Source organism: Anolis sagrei, chromosome 5 (genome assembly GCF_037176765.1).
Source record: "Anolis sagrei isolate rAnoSag1 chromosome 5, rAnoSag1.mat, whole genome shotgun sequence".
NCBI lineage: Eukaryota > Metazoa > Chordata > Lepidosauria > Squamata > Dactyloidae > Anolis > Anolis sagrei.
In genome coordinates, this window is record NC_090025.1 from 182,045,789 (window position 1) to 182,061,653 (window position 15,865).

Consider the following 15,865-nt stretch of genomic DNA (forward strand, 5'->3'; position numbering starts at 1 on the left):
TCTATGCAGAAAATGACTTTAAAAATAATTTATGAAAGCACCATAATTTTTGCATTTACTAAGATATACATGCTCTGACATTTCACACCACAGAGTTGGAGGAGTTCAAGTCTTAAACAGCAAAGATAATTTAGCGCAGGGTGTGAATAGCTACTCTTCAGTAAAATGCTGGCAAAATTAAAACGGAAATGAAACAGCACTTTGTAGTCATTGGGCATTCAGCAGGATATGCCTAGTTAAAAACCCAAAGTGAAAGGGGTGATTGACCTAACGTTGCTACTAGCTTCATTCGTGCAGCTGCACTTTGCATATTTTCACGGCATGTGATGAAGCTCATTAGTTAATGCAACTGAATTACCTATACTTGCCAGGCATTCATTTCTTTTCATGCCACATGGCCAGATACAAAGCTTTAAAGCAGCGATACACAGCACTTTGCCATGCAGCTGCCTGGGAAATATTATCTGCTCCTACTCTGTGAATATGTAACAGAAATAGAGGGGAGAATGTCCCAGGAGCGGTTCTCGATCTATAGGCAGACAAAACAGTTCAGCTGAATGTTGATGCTGAAAAGTCCATATGCTAAAGACTACATATCTTAGAGGCACCAGATCTTGTCTGATCTTGGAAGTTAAGCAAAACCAGCTCTTGTTAGTATTAGATGGTGCTTTAGGCACTATTTCTAACTACTTATGAGTATTACATTCCTAAGCAACCCCTATGAAATACATTGGGTTGCCATAAGTTGACAGACGGCTTTAAGAAACACACACACACACATGTCATGAGATTGTCTTTCTTCAAGCCTTATCTTCTGAGAGAACAATGAGGGAATGATGTATGCAGTAAGGTTTGCTAATTCTTTAGATGTTCCTTCAAAGCAGACTTATTGGAATTCCTGTTCATTATAAAGAACTCATGGACATGAGATTTTATGAGAGATAAGACTTTCACCAACTCAAAATTCTCACTATTGTTGCAGTTGGAAATGATCCTACACACATGAAGCTGCTTTCTATTCTATCTTGCTCAATAGTCTAATATGTGGAAGAAATTCTCTAGGATTTCAGGATTGCATAACTTTTTATTTATGACAATGGTCAGCTTGGAAACCAAGGTTAATGCACACCATTGCAGTGACCCTGCAAACTCAAACCTGGAGGAAGATTTACATTTTACTCAGCAAAAAAAATGTACTGTGTATACTACTGTTTGCAGATGTGACATGGAAAAATGTCAAAGGGGTACAGCATTCTCCAGAAAGGGTTCAAATGTAAACAATGGATACAAGTGAATGCCCTGGTTTAGGCTCATTGCCCACCCAATGTCATCCTCTTCCCCTTTTCAATGCTTGATGGTATTAAAGTACACAAAGTATGAAGGCCAGATGCTACTGAACACTTGAGGGGCACTAAATGGATGGAATTAGAGCCACTGCCAAACATTACAGAACAATATACTCTGATTTTCCACCAGGCTCAACAAGGAACCAAAGCCAATCTTGACTCTGAGTAGGCTGCACCAATGCCAAAAATAAAACTGAAACAAAACTAGAAGCCATTTTCACCCCCAAATTTGTTGTTTTCTTTAGTACTTGTGGGGGTAACTTGTGAGTGATATGTTAAATATACGGTATTATTGTTCCACATCTTGATCCACAGGGATGGGTGGATTGGAAGTATATATTAAATAATCATCACCATCATCCCACCCCCAAATGAAAAAAAAAAACCCAATGAAGTTCTGTTAGCTTTGTGGTCTTCTAGGGAACTTGGGATGTTGCAAAACAACGGCTGGTGCCACATGGAGCATTCATTTTATCTACCTCTTACTTACATGTTTTGTTTGTTTTCAGTTATCCTATCTGCCACATTCATAGTTTACACCTTCAAGTGTACATTTGCAATTATAGTTTTCACTTTCATGCACATATTTAAATGAGAAACATCAAGGCATGCTTGCAGCCCATGATACATAGTTACAAATACATCTCATATAGCTTCTCAGTGCTTCTTTTATGTGAAAAGAATCTTCCATTCAACAGCCTGCAGAATTGTTGCTATAACCGACCATTAGTCAGGAGTAACATATTGTAGAAAGTGAAAATGTCATTCTAGTAAGAGAACATGCTGCCAATCTGAATGATTGCAGAAGATCAGCACGCTAAGCAACCATTCCTCATCTCTAAGGGAAAGATGTATTGGTATTAGTAGGGCCTTTTATAAATTAAATATTATGATGTCTGCACACAGAAATGGATTACCACTGGAATTTTGCAGAGCAAGGGTAGTGCTATATCCCTTCTTTAATCAACCTTTTGAATAAAGAATAGCCACTTTGGTGCATTCTTTGTCAAAGTGTTTTTACAAAACTGATATTGCTAGCTACTCATTGAAGGAAGGCAGTTTGTAGATGGCTTTGAAATGAGAATGAAACAAGTAAATCAACTCACATCTATCCAAATTACACATCATCTTCACAAATTTGTTGTTCACGTATTTACCATATGTGAAACATTATCCAAATTTTCTGGGTAAATTGGATGCAGAATTTTGCAACACAAATCCATTACTTCCTCTCATTGTATTACCTGCTGGGGAAGTCTAACAACACAATTTTCCCCTCTTTCTTAAGAAAGCTTAACCTCTCATTTACTCTTGATTCACATACATCGAGGTTGCAACTGCAGCTGATCTGAGATTCAACTGACTTGAGTCAGAAATTGTCAAGGAGCCTGACAGAAATGCCGAAGAACCTCCCAAACTAAACATTTAAAAGGAGCACCAAAGTTTATGCCTGGTTTTGATGTTTAAAAGTGTAACAACTGTTAAGAACCTTCTAGTCTATTTTAAAAAGGTGAATTTGTGCTTCTGGTTTCTAGGAAAGGAAATTTGCCATTTCTCTGTTCTCCTAAATGGTGACTTTTCTGAATGGTTTGAGAGCCAAAGAAGTAGCTTTGGAAGGACACAGGCAGCTCCAATGTTACGCTTTACCCACTCCTAATGTATATGTCTTAAATTATATTTGGATGAATTCTGGAGTTTCTGAGAAGCCAATCAGGGAAATTCATTCAATGGAAAATCATACTGGTAGATGTACTTTTTGGAAGACAGATGTCCCTGGAAACCACATATTGGAGAGCCCTGGATAAATTTCAGGTCATACTTTAAGCTCAAACAAAGCAAAGAGGAATTACTGGAAACCCTGAGTAGCTGGAGAAGAGAAGATTACAAGAGGGACATGAGAGCTCCCTTCAAAATACCCAAATGGCTGCCATGACAAAGATGGAAGAGATGTAAAGGCAGGACTCTAAACAATGTCTAGCATTTGCATAAAAACAGAGGTAAGCTGGACATTAGGAGATTCTTCCTAATAGTAAAAGCTTTTCAAGGTGGAAACTGAATGCCTTGGGTGGTGGTGGGCTTTCCTTCACTGGATAGTCTTAAAAGACAGGTTAGCTCATGGACATTGTGTTCACAGAAATACTACAGTGGCCAGGAACGATTTCCATTGCCCTGTCTTCTTCCATAAGGACAAATCAACAGAATCAATTCACATTAAATGAATGTTTAATCTAGGACATTCTCTCAGAACCCTGTGTTAACACACTGAAATGTCACAGTAGGTGTGTTATGCTTTTTAGTTAGATACACTTCCCCAAACAACGAAAAAAATTACTCCTGTAAAGGGACTTGTAGCCAACGAATATGCCCAGTACTATGAGCTATAAGGATAGACCTTCCTCTCAAATACATATTTTTAAATAAATCCTTCTAGTTCAAAAAACTTTGAACACACATCAATTAACTTTAAAAAAAAACACCTCTCTATCACTAGAAAAAAGAGTACACTATCTTGGCACTCAAGCAAGGCACAAACGTGTTATCATTAGGATTCATTTTGCAGAAATATTAGTTGCTCATGGCAAAAAACCAATAATAAACACACATGATTTATTTTAAAAAGAACTCATCACTATATATATATATATATATATATATATATATATATATATCTCAAATTCACCCTATTTATTTCCTTCCCAGGTAATAGAAATAATTCCATTAAAATCAGTTCATTACCCCAAACTCATTTTTCCAGCAATGTTTTGAAATGAGTTATTTTAGTTGTTAAGATGCATTGGTGGCTTTCATATCATTGGAGATGGTTTTAATCTAGACTTCAAAGGAAGTATCTAGGTTTCTGAATCTATTTTGGAGTTGGATATATGCACCTTGGATAACTCCTTCAAAGTTCAGAGTAAAACCCAAAGTGATTTCATCATGCTCTTAAAAGAAAACTATTAGCTGCCACAGGTTAAATCTCAACAGTGTTATTTCTGAATAGCAATTAATGTTGCTTATTATTTTAGTATGTTACTGTTCTTGAAGTAATTGGAGAAGCAATTTTGAGATAATTTGAGGGACACTCGGGTCACTTTTAGCAACTTCAACTGATTCTTTAGAAGGATTTAACAAATGAATGAATAAATTTAATCAGTTTCTTTCAATGAGTAGGTGCTAATGAATTCTTTTACCTTTTTTGTTATGGAACTGTTAATGTCAATGTTAATAAACATCATTAAAAATTCACAGCACTTCAATGTTACAAAATTGAAGTAAATTAAAATTGGAACTTAAAGCAGGAAGAATTCAAACTAATCAAATAAAAATCCAACATGTTATACACAGCCTGGTTTGCATAAAAAGTAAATTCTCAAAGGTCTGCTGAAATAAAAAGGTCTTCATTTGGATGTGGAAAGAAAGAAAAGAGAATGTCAGATTCTGAGGGAAGAAGCCACAGAAAAGGCCTTCTCCTGTGTTCTCACCAGATGTATCTTTTGGGTAGTGGGACAAACAGAAAAGTTTTCCCAGAAGATTGCACAACATGAATAGTTTGTTATGGGACAATATGGTCCATCAGATAGCCACTTCCCATGGACATAATAAGGGAATCCCTTCCCCATCCTTCCCCACCAAAAGTGTCCCAGCCTAGTGAATGAGTACATCCAAAACCTGTAATTCTGAGGAACATTCATTTAAAAGTTAGAACAAAGAATCAGGTCTAGTTGTACCTTTGTGGAAGGTAACTGATAGTGATCACAGCCAGACTGTTAATTTTGCCAAGGAAGAAACATGTAATTGTCATTAGATTTTTTTTTCATGTCAGGAGTGACCTGAGAAACTGCAAGTCGCTTCTGGTGTGAGAGAATTGGTCGTCTGTAAGGACTTTGCCCAGGGGATGCCTGGATATTTTGATGTTTTACCATCCTTGTGGGAGGTTTCTCTTATGTCCCACATGAGGAGCTGGAGCTGATAGAGGGAGCTCATCCACGCTCTCCCCGGATTTGAACCTGTGACCAGTTGGTCTTCAATCCTGCCGGCACAAGGGTTTAACCCACTGTGCCACCGGGGGCTCCTGTGTCATTAGATGATATAAAATCTTGGAAGGTAAATGAAATGATATTAAACTGAAATATATCTTGTAAGGTAGGGGCGTCAAACTCATTTCATCAAGGGCCACAGCAGCTTTATGGTTGCCTTCAAAGAACCACTTAAAATTGCAAGACTGTATAAATGTAACTATGTTGTCCCAGCATTGAAAGCCTTGCGGGCCACATAAAATGATGTGATGTACCGGATTCGGCCCGTGGGTCTTGCATCTGACATGTGTGTTGTAAAGTATTCCCTTATTGGAAGCACAGTTTTCCAAGATGCTTTAAATAAGAAAATGGGCCCTTATCAAGCCCAATAAGAAGAGCTTGAAGATACAACCTAACTCTAATTTTATTGTGTTGGTTGTCATGTATCTTTAAGTTTTTTCTGAGTTCTGGGTACTTTGTAAGTGAACACATTGCAGGGCTTTCTTGGAAAGATCTCCTCTGAGGCTGAGAGTGTGACTGGTCCCCAAATAAGTTTTCTTGGCCAAATGAGGATTTGAATCCTAATTTCCTGAGTCCTGGTCCAATTCTCAACCACATTGACTCTCTAATTATTAGTATTTGCAATTTATTCTTCATATTCCTATCAAGCCAGTGGCTAAATGGGAAAGCTTATTTGCCTACAAAAGGGAGCACATTTAACTACCTCTGGAATTAGCATAAAAATTGAGATTTCCTTTTACAGGTTCACTGCATAGCTAAGTACATACAGATGCAATGAGGCAAATGACTGTCTGCAATTACATTAAGTGCATCAACTTGAAGTTTAACATAAATAGCACATTTAAGGATAAGCAAGAGATCAGACTGAAGAAAATCTCTAGCAAGATCAGGAAAAGTGGAAGACTCAACCTAGAATGGGAGGCCATGTATCAAAACAGGTTGGCTGCTAGTCAAACTTTTTCTGGAGTTTTCTGGAGGGTGGAAGACAAATTGGCTCGGATAATGAGAGTGAAGATGGTTGGACATTAGTTGGTTACATTTTTTAACCAACCTTTCTTCCCAGGAGCTCAAACTGTCTTACATGGCTTTGTTTCTTTTTCATCTTCACAAGGTTGGGAGGTAGGTTAAATTGAGAATGAGAGAAAGAGTAAGGCTGACTTAGGTGTACCCAGAGAGTTTTACGGCTCACTGGGTGTTGGTATTATGCCCTAAAGTGAAGTTCAGCCCATTAACACTTATACCACACTGGGTTTCTACTATTAAAAGGACAAACTTTATTTCCCAATATGGAATGGGAAATTAAAGAAGTCTGAGGAAGAGCCAACAGAACCCAATGGACACAACTTATTTATTGTTTCATGATGTCACATGGCAGCTGTGCAGAAAAACATTATAATCTCACTCCTATGCAACACAAGGCAGGGAGTTTCAGAAAAACATCTATTTCTGCTTCATTAACTATTCTAAAGCCTTTGACTGTGTGGATCATAATAAATTGTGGCAAGTTCTTGGCGGGATGGGCATCCCAAGCCACCTTGTCTCTCTCCTGAGGAATCTGTACAAGGACCAAGCAGCAACAGTCAGAACTGACCACGGAACAACAGACTGGTTCAAGATTGGGAAAGGCGTATGGCAAGGCAGCATACTCTCACCCAACCTTTTTAACTTGTATGCAGAACACATCATGCGATGTGCGGGGCTTGATGAATGCAAAGCTGGGGTGAAAACTGCTGGAAGAAACATCAACAACCTCAGATATGCAGATGACACCACTCTGATGGCCGAAAGCGAGGAGGAGCTGAGGATCCTTCTAATCAAGGTGAAAGAAGAAAGCGCAAAAGCTGGGATGCAGCTAAACATAAAAAAAACACCAAGATTATGGCAACAAGAATGATTGACAACTGAGAAATAGAGGGAGAAAATGTGGAGGCCGTGACAGACTTTGTATTTCTAGGTGCAAAGATTACTGCAGATGCAGACTGTGGCCAGGAAATCAGAAGGCGATTACTTCTTGGGAGGAGAGCAATGTCCAATCTCGATAAAATAGTAAAGAGTAGAGACATCAGACTGGCAACAAAGATCCGCCTAGTCAAAGCCATGGTATTCCCTGTGGTAACCTACGGATGTGAGAGCTGGACCTTAGGGAAGACTGAGTGAAGGAAGATCGACGCTTTTGAACTATGGTGCTGGAGGAAAGTTCTGAGAGTGCCTTGGACTGCGAGAAGATCCAACCAGTCCATCCTCCAGGAAATAAAGCCCGACTGCTCATTGGAGGGAAGGATACTACAGACAAAGTTGAAGTACTTTGGTCACATCATGAGGAGACAGCAAAGCCTAGAGAAGACAATTATGCTGGGGAAAGTGGAAGGCAAAAGGAAGAGGGGCCGACCAAGGGCAAGATGGATGGATGGCATCCTTGAAGTGACTGGACTGACCTTGAAGGAGCTGGGGGTGGTGACGGCCGACAGGGAGCTCTGGCGTGAGCTGGTCCATGAGGTCACGAAGAGTCGGAGACGACTGAACGAATGAACAACAACATGCAACACAGCCTGAGCAAGGCATTGATTTCATTGCTGCATTGCGTTGTAGTGCACGGACACTACACTGAGTAGATCCAATTGAAATTCTGTTGGAATTACTAGGAACTGAACTCTACAGGCCGATGGCAACTCTATCTACCATAAAATACAGCTCTCTGAACCAGTTAGAATTATTGTTATGGAAGGAAAAGTAAAGCAGGGACAAGAATTTGGAGTATCTATTTTGATCCTGTTATCATTAACATATATTTTATCATTGATTTTGATCCTGGTATGAATTCTCAAGAAATATAGTCTCCATAGTGTCCCCATGTTTTGGAGTATAAATCCCAGATTTCTCCAGAATCTTTTCAAGCTCTGCAACTCTTCTCTTTTATCTATACTGGAACACCTGAGGTTGAGGGATAAAGGGAAAGAGACTCCACTTTATTCAAAGCTCCAAACTATATTTAAGAAGTTGAGCCTTCTGAAAACTAAACTCTAATTATTTTAAAACAGGTACTTTAGTTCAAATGAGGGGTTTCACTTCAAGCTTGACTGTATTATCTCAGTACATCTCTAAGACAGGCTAGTATAAAGATTTAAAACTTTGTCTTCTCACTTATCTATATGTCAGATTATTCCATCTAGGAAAAAAAAATCTCCCACCCCTGTTTGGTGTGAATCAGGAGAGTTCACAGCCAGCTTCACTAGGTGATAAACCACTTGTTTAGCAAAATGAGGAAAGACATGTCAAGTCACCTTAGTTTTAAACAGAGCCAGAACACAGTAGACCTAAAAGAATAAGACTAAGCTTATAAAGAAAACCTGTCCCAAATTTCATTGAAGAGATGTGAGGGATGATCTGGTTTATTCGTTGTGTACCATTTTCCTACTCCAGACACCATCTATTTCTATGTGGCAAAGGATCTGTAGATACCATCCTATATGGCTTGTTTTGTATGGATTACACCACTCTCTATGAGAGGGAAGAAATGGAACATGAAGTGTGGGGTATGCATATACCATACATGCAGGGGAGGGGGAAGCAAAATCCTACCTCAAGTAGTCTCTGCGACACAGGATAAGGTTGGCTTTGGTGTACAAGGTGGAGCCGACCTCCCCCAAGCGGCAGTCGCAGCAGGCGCACTTCAGGCAGTCTTCATGCCAGTATTTGTCCAGGGCTTTTAGGAGGTACCGGTCTTTGATCTTGCGGTTGCAGCCAGCACAACCTTTCGGTTTGGTGTCTGGCTGGACAGAGAGCATTTGTATACCTGGAATGAGAGAAGTGGTGGAAAGAGAAGTTGAGGCCCACTCTAGGGATGCACAGACAGGATGTTCCTCCACCTGTGAGAAGAATTTTGGTAGTGGCACAAAGCTTTCTCATTTCTTTGAAGGTATTTCCTCAGATCAGCTTTCTCCAGTGAGGCACTGCAACTCCCATCAACCAGGAGGTGGGAGAGTTATCTCAAAGTAAAAAAAAGTAAGATTCAGCAGCAGTTTGTGTCCAAAACTTAGAAGACATGAAATGGGTCATGCTCAGGCCCGTAGCCAGGATTTTGATTCGGGGGGGGGGGGGGCTGAGTCTGAGTGAAAGAGGGTCTACCCTAGCAAACCTTTTGTATCATTACCCCAATACCCCCATGCATATGAGATATATTGAGGATGGTGATCAGATCATGATATGAATGAACATAACAGTTTAAATCATGTACCACTAAGGCCTTTTCGCAGACCACCATGAGAATTTTGGGGGGAGGGGGCTGAAGCCCCCAACCCCCCCCCCCCCCGGGCTACATGCCTGGTCATGCTGATACTGACCAATCATTAAGTCAATCTAGCTTCTTCCCATAGTGGCTAACCTAAGATACCCAAGAAGCTCCTAAAAATAAAGACAACACTTGACTCTGTACATCACCAAACTCCTACCTATTGGCATTACACTTCTACATGTTCATCATGGCTACTGAGGGACATCATGGTAGTTTTCCTAATACCTGTTTAAACCATCAAAACCAATGGCCATAATCTTATCACATAGCCATAAATCTCACACAGCTTAATTATGTGTTCCATGAAGCAGATCTTTCTCTTTGTTTTTCCTGAATCTAATGCACATAAATTTACACTGGCTGACTCAGAGCTCTTGTGTTACAAGACTTGGAATTGCTGTTCTCTGTTCGCTTGCTACACAAGAGACATAAACATTTCTCAGATTTTGTTCCATTCTACTCAGTCACACCTGTATTCTCATCCTATCCTTGGTGCACACTGTATCAAGCTACAAGACCTTGCTCCATTTTCTTGTAAGGAAATTCAAGCATTTTAAGAAATATTTTACTTTTTAATATATTCTAATGTGTGTGTTTTCTCCTATTCATTAAAGCAGGGATAGGAGTCATGTGGTCCCTCAGATGTCACTTCCTGCACCTCCTATTAGCTAGCTATGGCTGATAGGAGTTGCTATATAACAACATTTGGAAAACTGCATAATCCGCACCCTTATATTTATTATTATTTATTTGCAGTATTTATATACTGCCCTTCTCAACCCCAAAGGGGACTCAGGGTGGTTCACAGTGTTAGCAACAATTTAATGCCATCTATAAAAATGAGTATAGGTACCAAAAGCATGTTGATGTATATGCTTCAATTGCATGCACTTTTAATTGTTCCAGATTTTAAGGTGTGCACACATTTTGTCCCTATGGATTTTCTTCATAATGTACCACAGGCCTCACAAATTATGGATTTGGAACAAAAGTATATGGATTTTAGGAATACATTATCCTTTTTCTTGCAATAGTCTCAAGACATGAATATCTAAATCAGGAATCATAATTTTATAAATTTCAATTACAGTACAAATAAAAAGTGGCTCTTTCCCCCAAACCAATTCACTGTAATAACCAGCCCAATTGAAACCCCAAACACGGTCCGAGTTTGGCTAAAAACTATTCCCCATGTTTGCTTAGCTCCTAAATTAGGCATATGAGTGATTATCCCCTTTAAAAAAAACAACAGACATCTTTATCGCTTCCTCAAAATTCTTTAAATGCGTAAGCTGAAATATCTGCACAGAAAAGGCCTTTACAATGTAAAAAATGTGCACATTTTGTACAGAATCAGTCTCCATTTATTTATTTAATTTATATCCCCACTTTTCTCCTCACATGAGATCCAAGACAGCATGGGTCCAGTTAAATTATTTTCTGAACAGAAAACAGAATTATGCTTTTTGCTCAAAGACATCATGTGTGAATTTTGTGCAGAACAACTCCTGAACTGCAAATAGTTCATAGCACCAGGAAGAAAAAGGCAAAAATTGCTCATTGCTTCCTTTAAGAAAAAAAATAGCAAATAATGACATCCACAGTAAGAAAGATTGGTATTGCCTTCAGTACATACTTGTTCTAAACTTTTCATTTTGGATAACTCACCATCTTCACTTGAAATTAAAATGGTTTCGCTCCCAAGTTTGCCTCCTTGGAAGGAGGAAGTTTTTTGCAATCCAAACCAAATACAACAATATGTGCTACAAACAAATGCAATGCTCTTTCTTGCTGGAGTAATGCTTCGAAATGATTACTATAATTAAGAGTGATTGCTTTTATTTCACATATACATGCAAGTCTCAGCTCCCTGAGGCCCCAAATGCAATATGGCAGTATATACATTCTTCAAATAAATAAAATAATGGATGAGCATACATGTGTCAACCAGACCCCTGGCATGACAATTTTCCCTGGTCTGGAAATACCACCAGAATTCTCCAACTGCAAGGAATGGGTCCCTAAAGAGGCAGCGAGCACTGAAGAAAATGTATAATCTGCTATGAAAAACAGGAATGGCGTAAGAGAGAAGCAAAGATGAAAGAAGACCATTCCTTGCTGTTGTGTCTCTGTTTTAGCAGAAGACACAGACAGTGGAGCTAACCAGTCTCGGTTTCAATGTGGAAGATGATTCTTCACAACATACATACAGTCATGAGGGAGATAGAAATATTGGTATCTCACAACAATTGAAGAAAAAAAACCCAGAAAACAGTCTTAGAAATGGAAACTGGAACTCAGTGGGAGAGATCCTGCTTTGCTAGTAAAAGAGACCAGATGTAATTCCAGTCAGGAATCATAAAGGGATGAAATCCATCCAAACCTCGATCAGTCAGAACTAAATGTAGCAATAACAGGACTGAGTGAATGAGAGACCAAATTGTGTTATTACGATCAGACGCAAGCCAAATGGTTACAAGGCAATAGAAAAACAGAGGAAAAAGAAAAGACGGTTCACAAGTACAAAAAAAAAAAAAAAACCCTGATATAGACTGGAAGGTATACAACAGCCAGTATCAAATCATGACTAATGTTGTTCAATGGAGCCGAGGAGTAGAGAAAAACCCTAATGGGGTATTTGTTTAGTTTACTTCTGGTTATAAAACCCAGTAACCTTCAGAACAGAATTGGAAAGAAATGAGATGAAAACATATTCATGTCTGCCTGACAAAATCTTCATAATTTGGGGCATTAACTGAGAATGGATATCCCTATAATACAGGCAATATTGCAGAACATGGTCCACAATTTCAACTATTCCTGAAAGAACAGGGATTTGCAAATATCTCCCCTTTGATAGAACAGATAGCAAGACAGTAAACTAGCACTCACTGACTGATTGAAAAAACAGCTTCATAAGTTTCAAAATTTAGCAGTTGTTTGTTGTTGTTGTTGCTGCTGTTGTTGTTTTTCTTTGTTGCTGTTGTTGTGTGCCCTCAAGTCATTTCCAACTTATGGCAACTCTCAGGCAAACCTATCACAGGGCTTTCTAGACTAAATATCTTCAAGAGGGCAAAGAGATTGTGTCTTGCCCAAGGTTGCTCTATGTGCTTTCATGGCCAAGTGGGGATTCCCATAAGTTTCTGGTACCAATTCAAAGTGCAGACTATTACCTATAAAGCCCTAAATGGTTTGGGTTCTGCCTAACTTCATGACTACAATCCCCCCTATGAACTGGCGTGGGCTCTAAGATCTGCCGGGAAGGCCCTCCTCATGATCCTGCCACAAGCGCGGTTGGTGGGGACAAGGGAGAGGACCTTCTTGATGGTGGCCCCTTGGCTCTGGAACACCCTCCTCTGGGAGATTAAGCAAGCCCCCACATTGACCTCCTTCCATAGGGACCTGAAGACCTGGCTGTTCAAGAAAGCTTTTGAGAACACCTAGTCTCTACTTATCTATGCAATTGTTATGCAGCCTTGCACTTTATCCCATGCCCTCTTCCCATAGCTACAGCTTTGCACATCCCATTCCCAGTACAACTGTTCACTGCCTGGCCATGGCAGGTTTATAGTAGCTTACCACCATTGGTTTATGAGTGCTGTTTTTAATTGAGTGTTAGTTGTTATTTTATATCTCAGTATGTTTTATTCAATTGTCTTTTTAAATTATTTACATTTTATTTTATGGTTTTTGGCACTTTGTACGTGTAAACTGTCCCGAGTCCCTTCGACGAGATAGTGGTGGGATACAACAATAAAGTAGTAGTAGTTGTTGTTTTGTTGTTGTTGATATTATTATTGAAACACTGGTCTCTAGAATCATAATCCAGTACTCAAACCACTATACCTTCCCGGGTTGGCATTATACATACACAAACAATGGCTCTTTCACATTTCTAAGCCTAAAATTTGGATGTAACTAGACTAGAACATTTAATGTATTTGTCAAATAGCATCAAGGGTTGCAATGCATCATGTTTTAAATTCTGTCTTTTCACCTTTCTTCTCACTCGGCTTAGGATGATAGGAGGGAGGGTGGTTGGTTGCTTTTCATCTAAACACATTTCCTATTACATTCAAAGCAGAATGTAACTGCTTTTAGGATCAAGACACCATTCATTTATTTTACTATCTCTGCTTAATGAAGAAAGCCGTAAAACTTTTTGCTACATGGCTTTTGTCCCTTTTGGGTTGCCCAATAAAGGTATTATCCACAGAATGGATTTTGGATCTTGCTTTTTTTTTAATGCAACAATTTATCAAATTTTAAATTACACTCACTGTAATCTAGTAATAGAGGTCCACCACACATAGCTTTACAAAGCAAACACTGTTAACAGCCTTTGTGCCAAATAGATTAAATACTGAATTGCACCAACAGAAAAAAAAACTATGGAGTAGGAAACAGGGTTTGCCAGTGTGTGAAATTTACACACACTGGCTTTCTTTCCATTAGGAATACATATCTCTAACATTCCAATAGAAATAGACTACTTTTGAAAAAGAGCCCACTTTCGGTATTTTCGTTCACTCAACTACTTATTTTGAAAACTTTTACAAGAATTAAAATTCAACTGAAATGTGTAAGATTTGAATCCTCAAAAGTATTCAAACATGTAAGAGTGGGACTGGGTATTTTATTTATATAAGAGGAATTTAACTTTCTTTTATTTTAAGAAGAAAACTTTCAGTATTGCAACAACTTACAGCTAAATGTGCAAAATGGTAGCCAAAAAAGAAGGTCTATCATGATTCAAATATTAGCCACATCTCCTATTCCCATTCCTTAGAGGCAAAAAAAAAATCTTGGAAAAATAGATGAGCTTTACAAAAGGTCAGATTGGCATCTGCCACAGCAAAGGAGGAGAAAAAAGAAATCAGACAAGAGTCTTCTACAGAACAAATGCCTTCCCACCCACTGTTAAGTCTGAGAGCATTTAAGATTTATCTTTTTTCAGCTGCGACCGTAAGAGAATCAGTTGCAGCTAGTTCGAACCCCATGTCTACAATATTAAATGCCTGTTAGCAGAAAGGTAGTTTGAGAGCAGCATGCCATTACAACAAATAAGATTGAGTTCAGAAGTTGCTCGGTTGTGTGGGAGCTATGACTTTCAACTGGCCTCAAAAGCAACTTTCCACATGCTAAAGTTCTCGTATGCACCACCAGTATGGAAACAACAAATAGATGTATTGTTAAAATGCTGTGTGTTTTTAAAGGTTTGGAGTACACTTCCACTCTCGTATCCACAGGGAATATACCCAAAGACCTTCAGTGGATATCTAAAACCGTGGATAATAGTGAATTCTATAGTTTGGTTATACTTTGGCCATAAAGAGACCAAAAAAACATTTCCATGCAGGATTTTTTTTAGTGTGGATAAGTGAAAACCTAGAGATTGAATCCATAAATAACAGTGTCATACTGAAATTCAACTATTTCAAATGGATCCTTTTTGTGGCAAGTGTGTCCAGAATGGTTGCAATTGAGAGCCAGTGTGGTAAAGTGGTTTGAGTCTTGCACTACAGCTCTGGAAACCAGGGTTTGAATCTCTGCTCCAACATGGAAACCCATTAGACGAGCAAGTCACAATTCGTCAGCCTCAGAGGAAGCCAAAGGTAAACCCCCTCTGAACAAATCTTGCCAAGAAAACCCCATGATCTATGATCCTAACAGGAGCTTCAGGGCATCTAATAACGGCAATAAAAAATATAAATCCAACCAAATAGCAATCAAGGTAATAAAAGCAGTTTGAAATGATTAGCCGATATAGATATATTATTGATTACAGATAAGTCAGCTTAAGCACACATAGGATGTCCAGTGCTTTTTGGCAGGGCTTAAAGAGACTGAAAGAAAAGACAATAGCTTTCTTCCTCTAGATAAAAAGATGTCCATAGTATAAGATCTATCACTAAGTTGGAATTGCTTGTGTTCATATCCAGGACATCTTGGGTGCTGGTAGAACACAAATAGTGCCTTTGATGACGATTTAAGGCTTTCATTAACCACATTTTGTTGCAGAACTCACATTGAAGATTGACATTTTAATGACATTGTCCCTTTATAGGTTTTATACAATGGCTTTCAGCCATCCCTTATGAATAGTTGTTCAAAATCATCATCATCATCATCATCATCATCATCATCATCATCATCGCCAAAACAAAAGACATCCAAATTATTTCTTGTAT

General features: G+C 38.8%; 1 protein-coding gene across 4 annotated transcripts in view; it reads right to left on the minus strand.

Annotated features, from left to right (window-relative positions):
* The window catches only part of LMO3 (LIM domain only 3), a 97,595-nt gene that overhangs the window by 61,866 nt on the left and 19,864 nt on the right, over nt 1-15,865 (minus strand). For all 4 annotated transcript variants that reach the window (XM_060776632.2, XM_060776633.2, XM_060776634.2 and 1 more), the window contains exon 2: nt 8,963-9,176. In XM_060776632.2, the coding sequence (XP_060632615.1) occupies nt 8,963-9,168 (206 nt within the window). In that variant the 5' untranslated portion in view covers nt 9,169-9,176. The remainder of the gene's footprint in view (nt 1-8,962; nt 9,177-15,865) is intronic.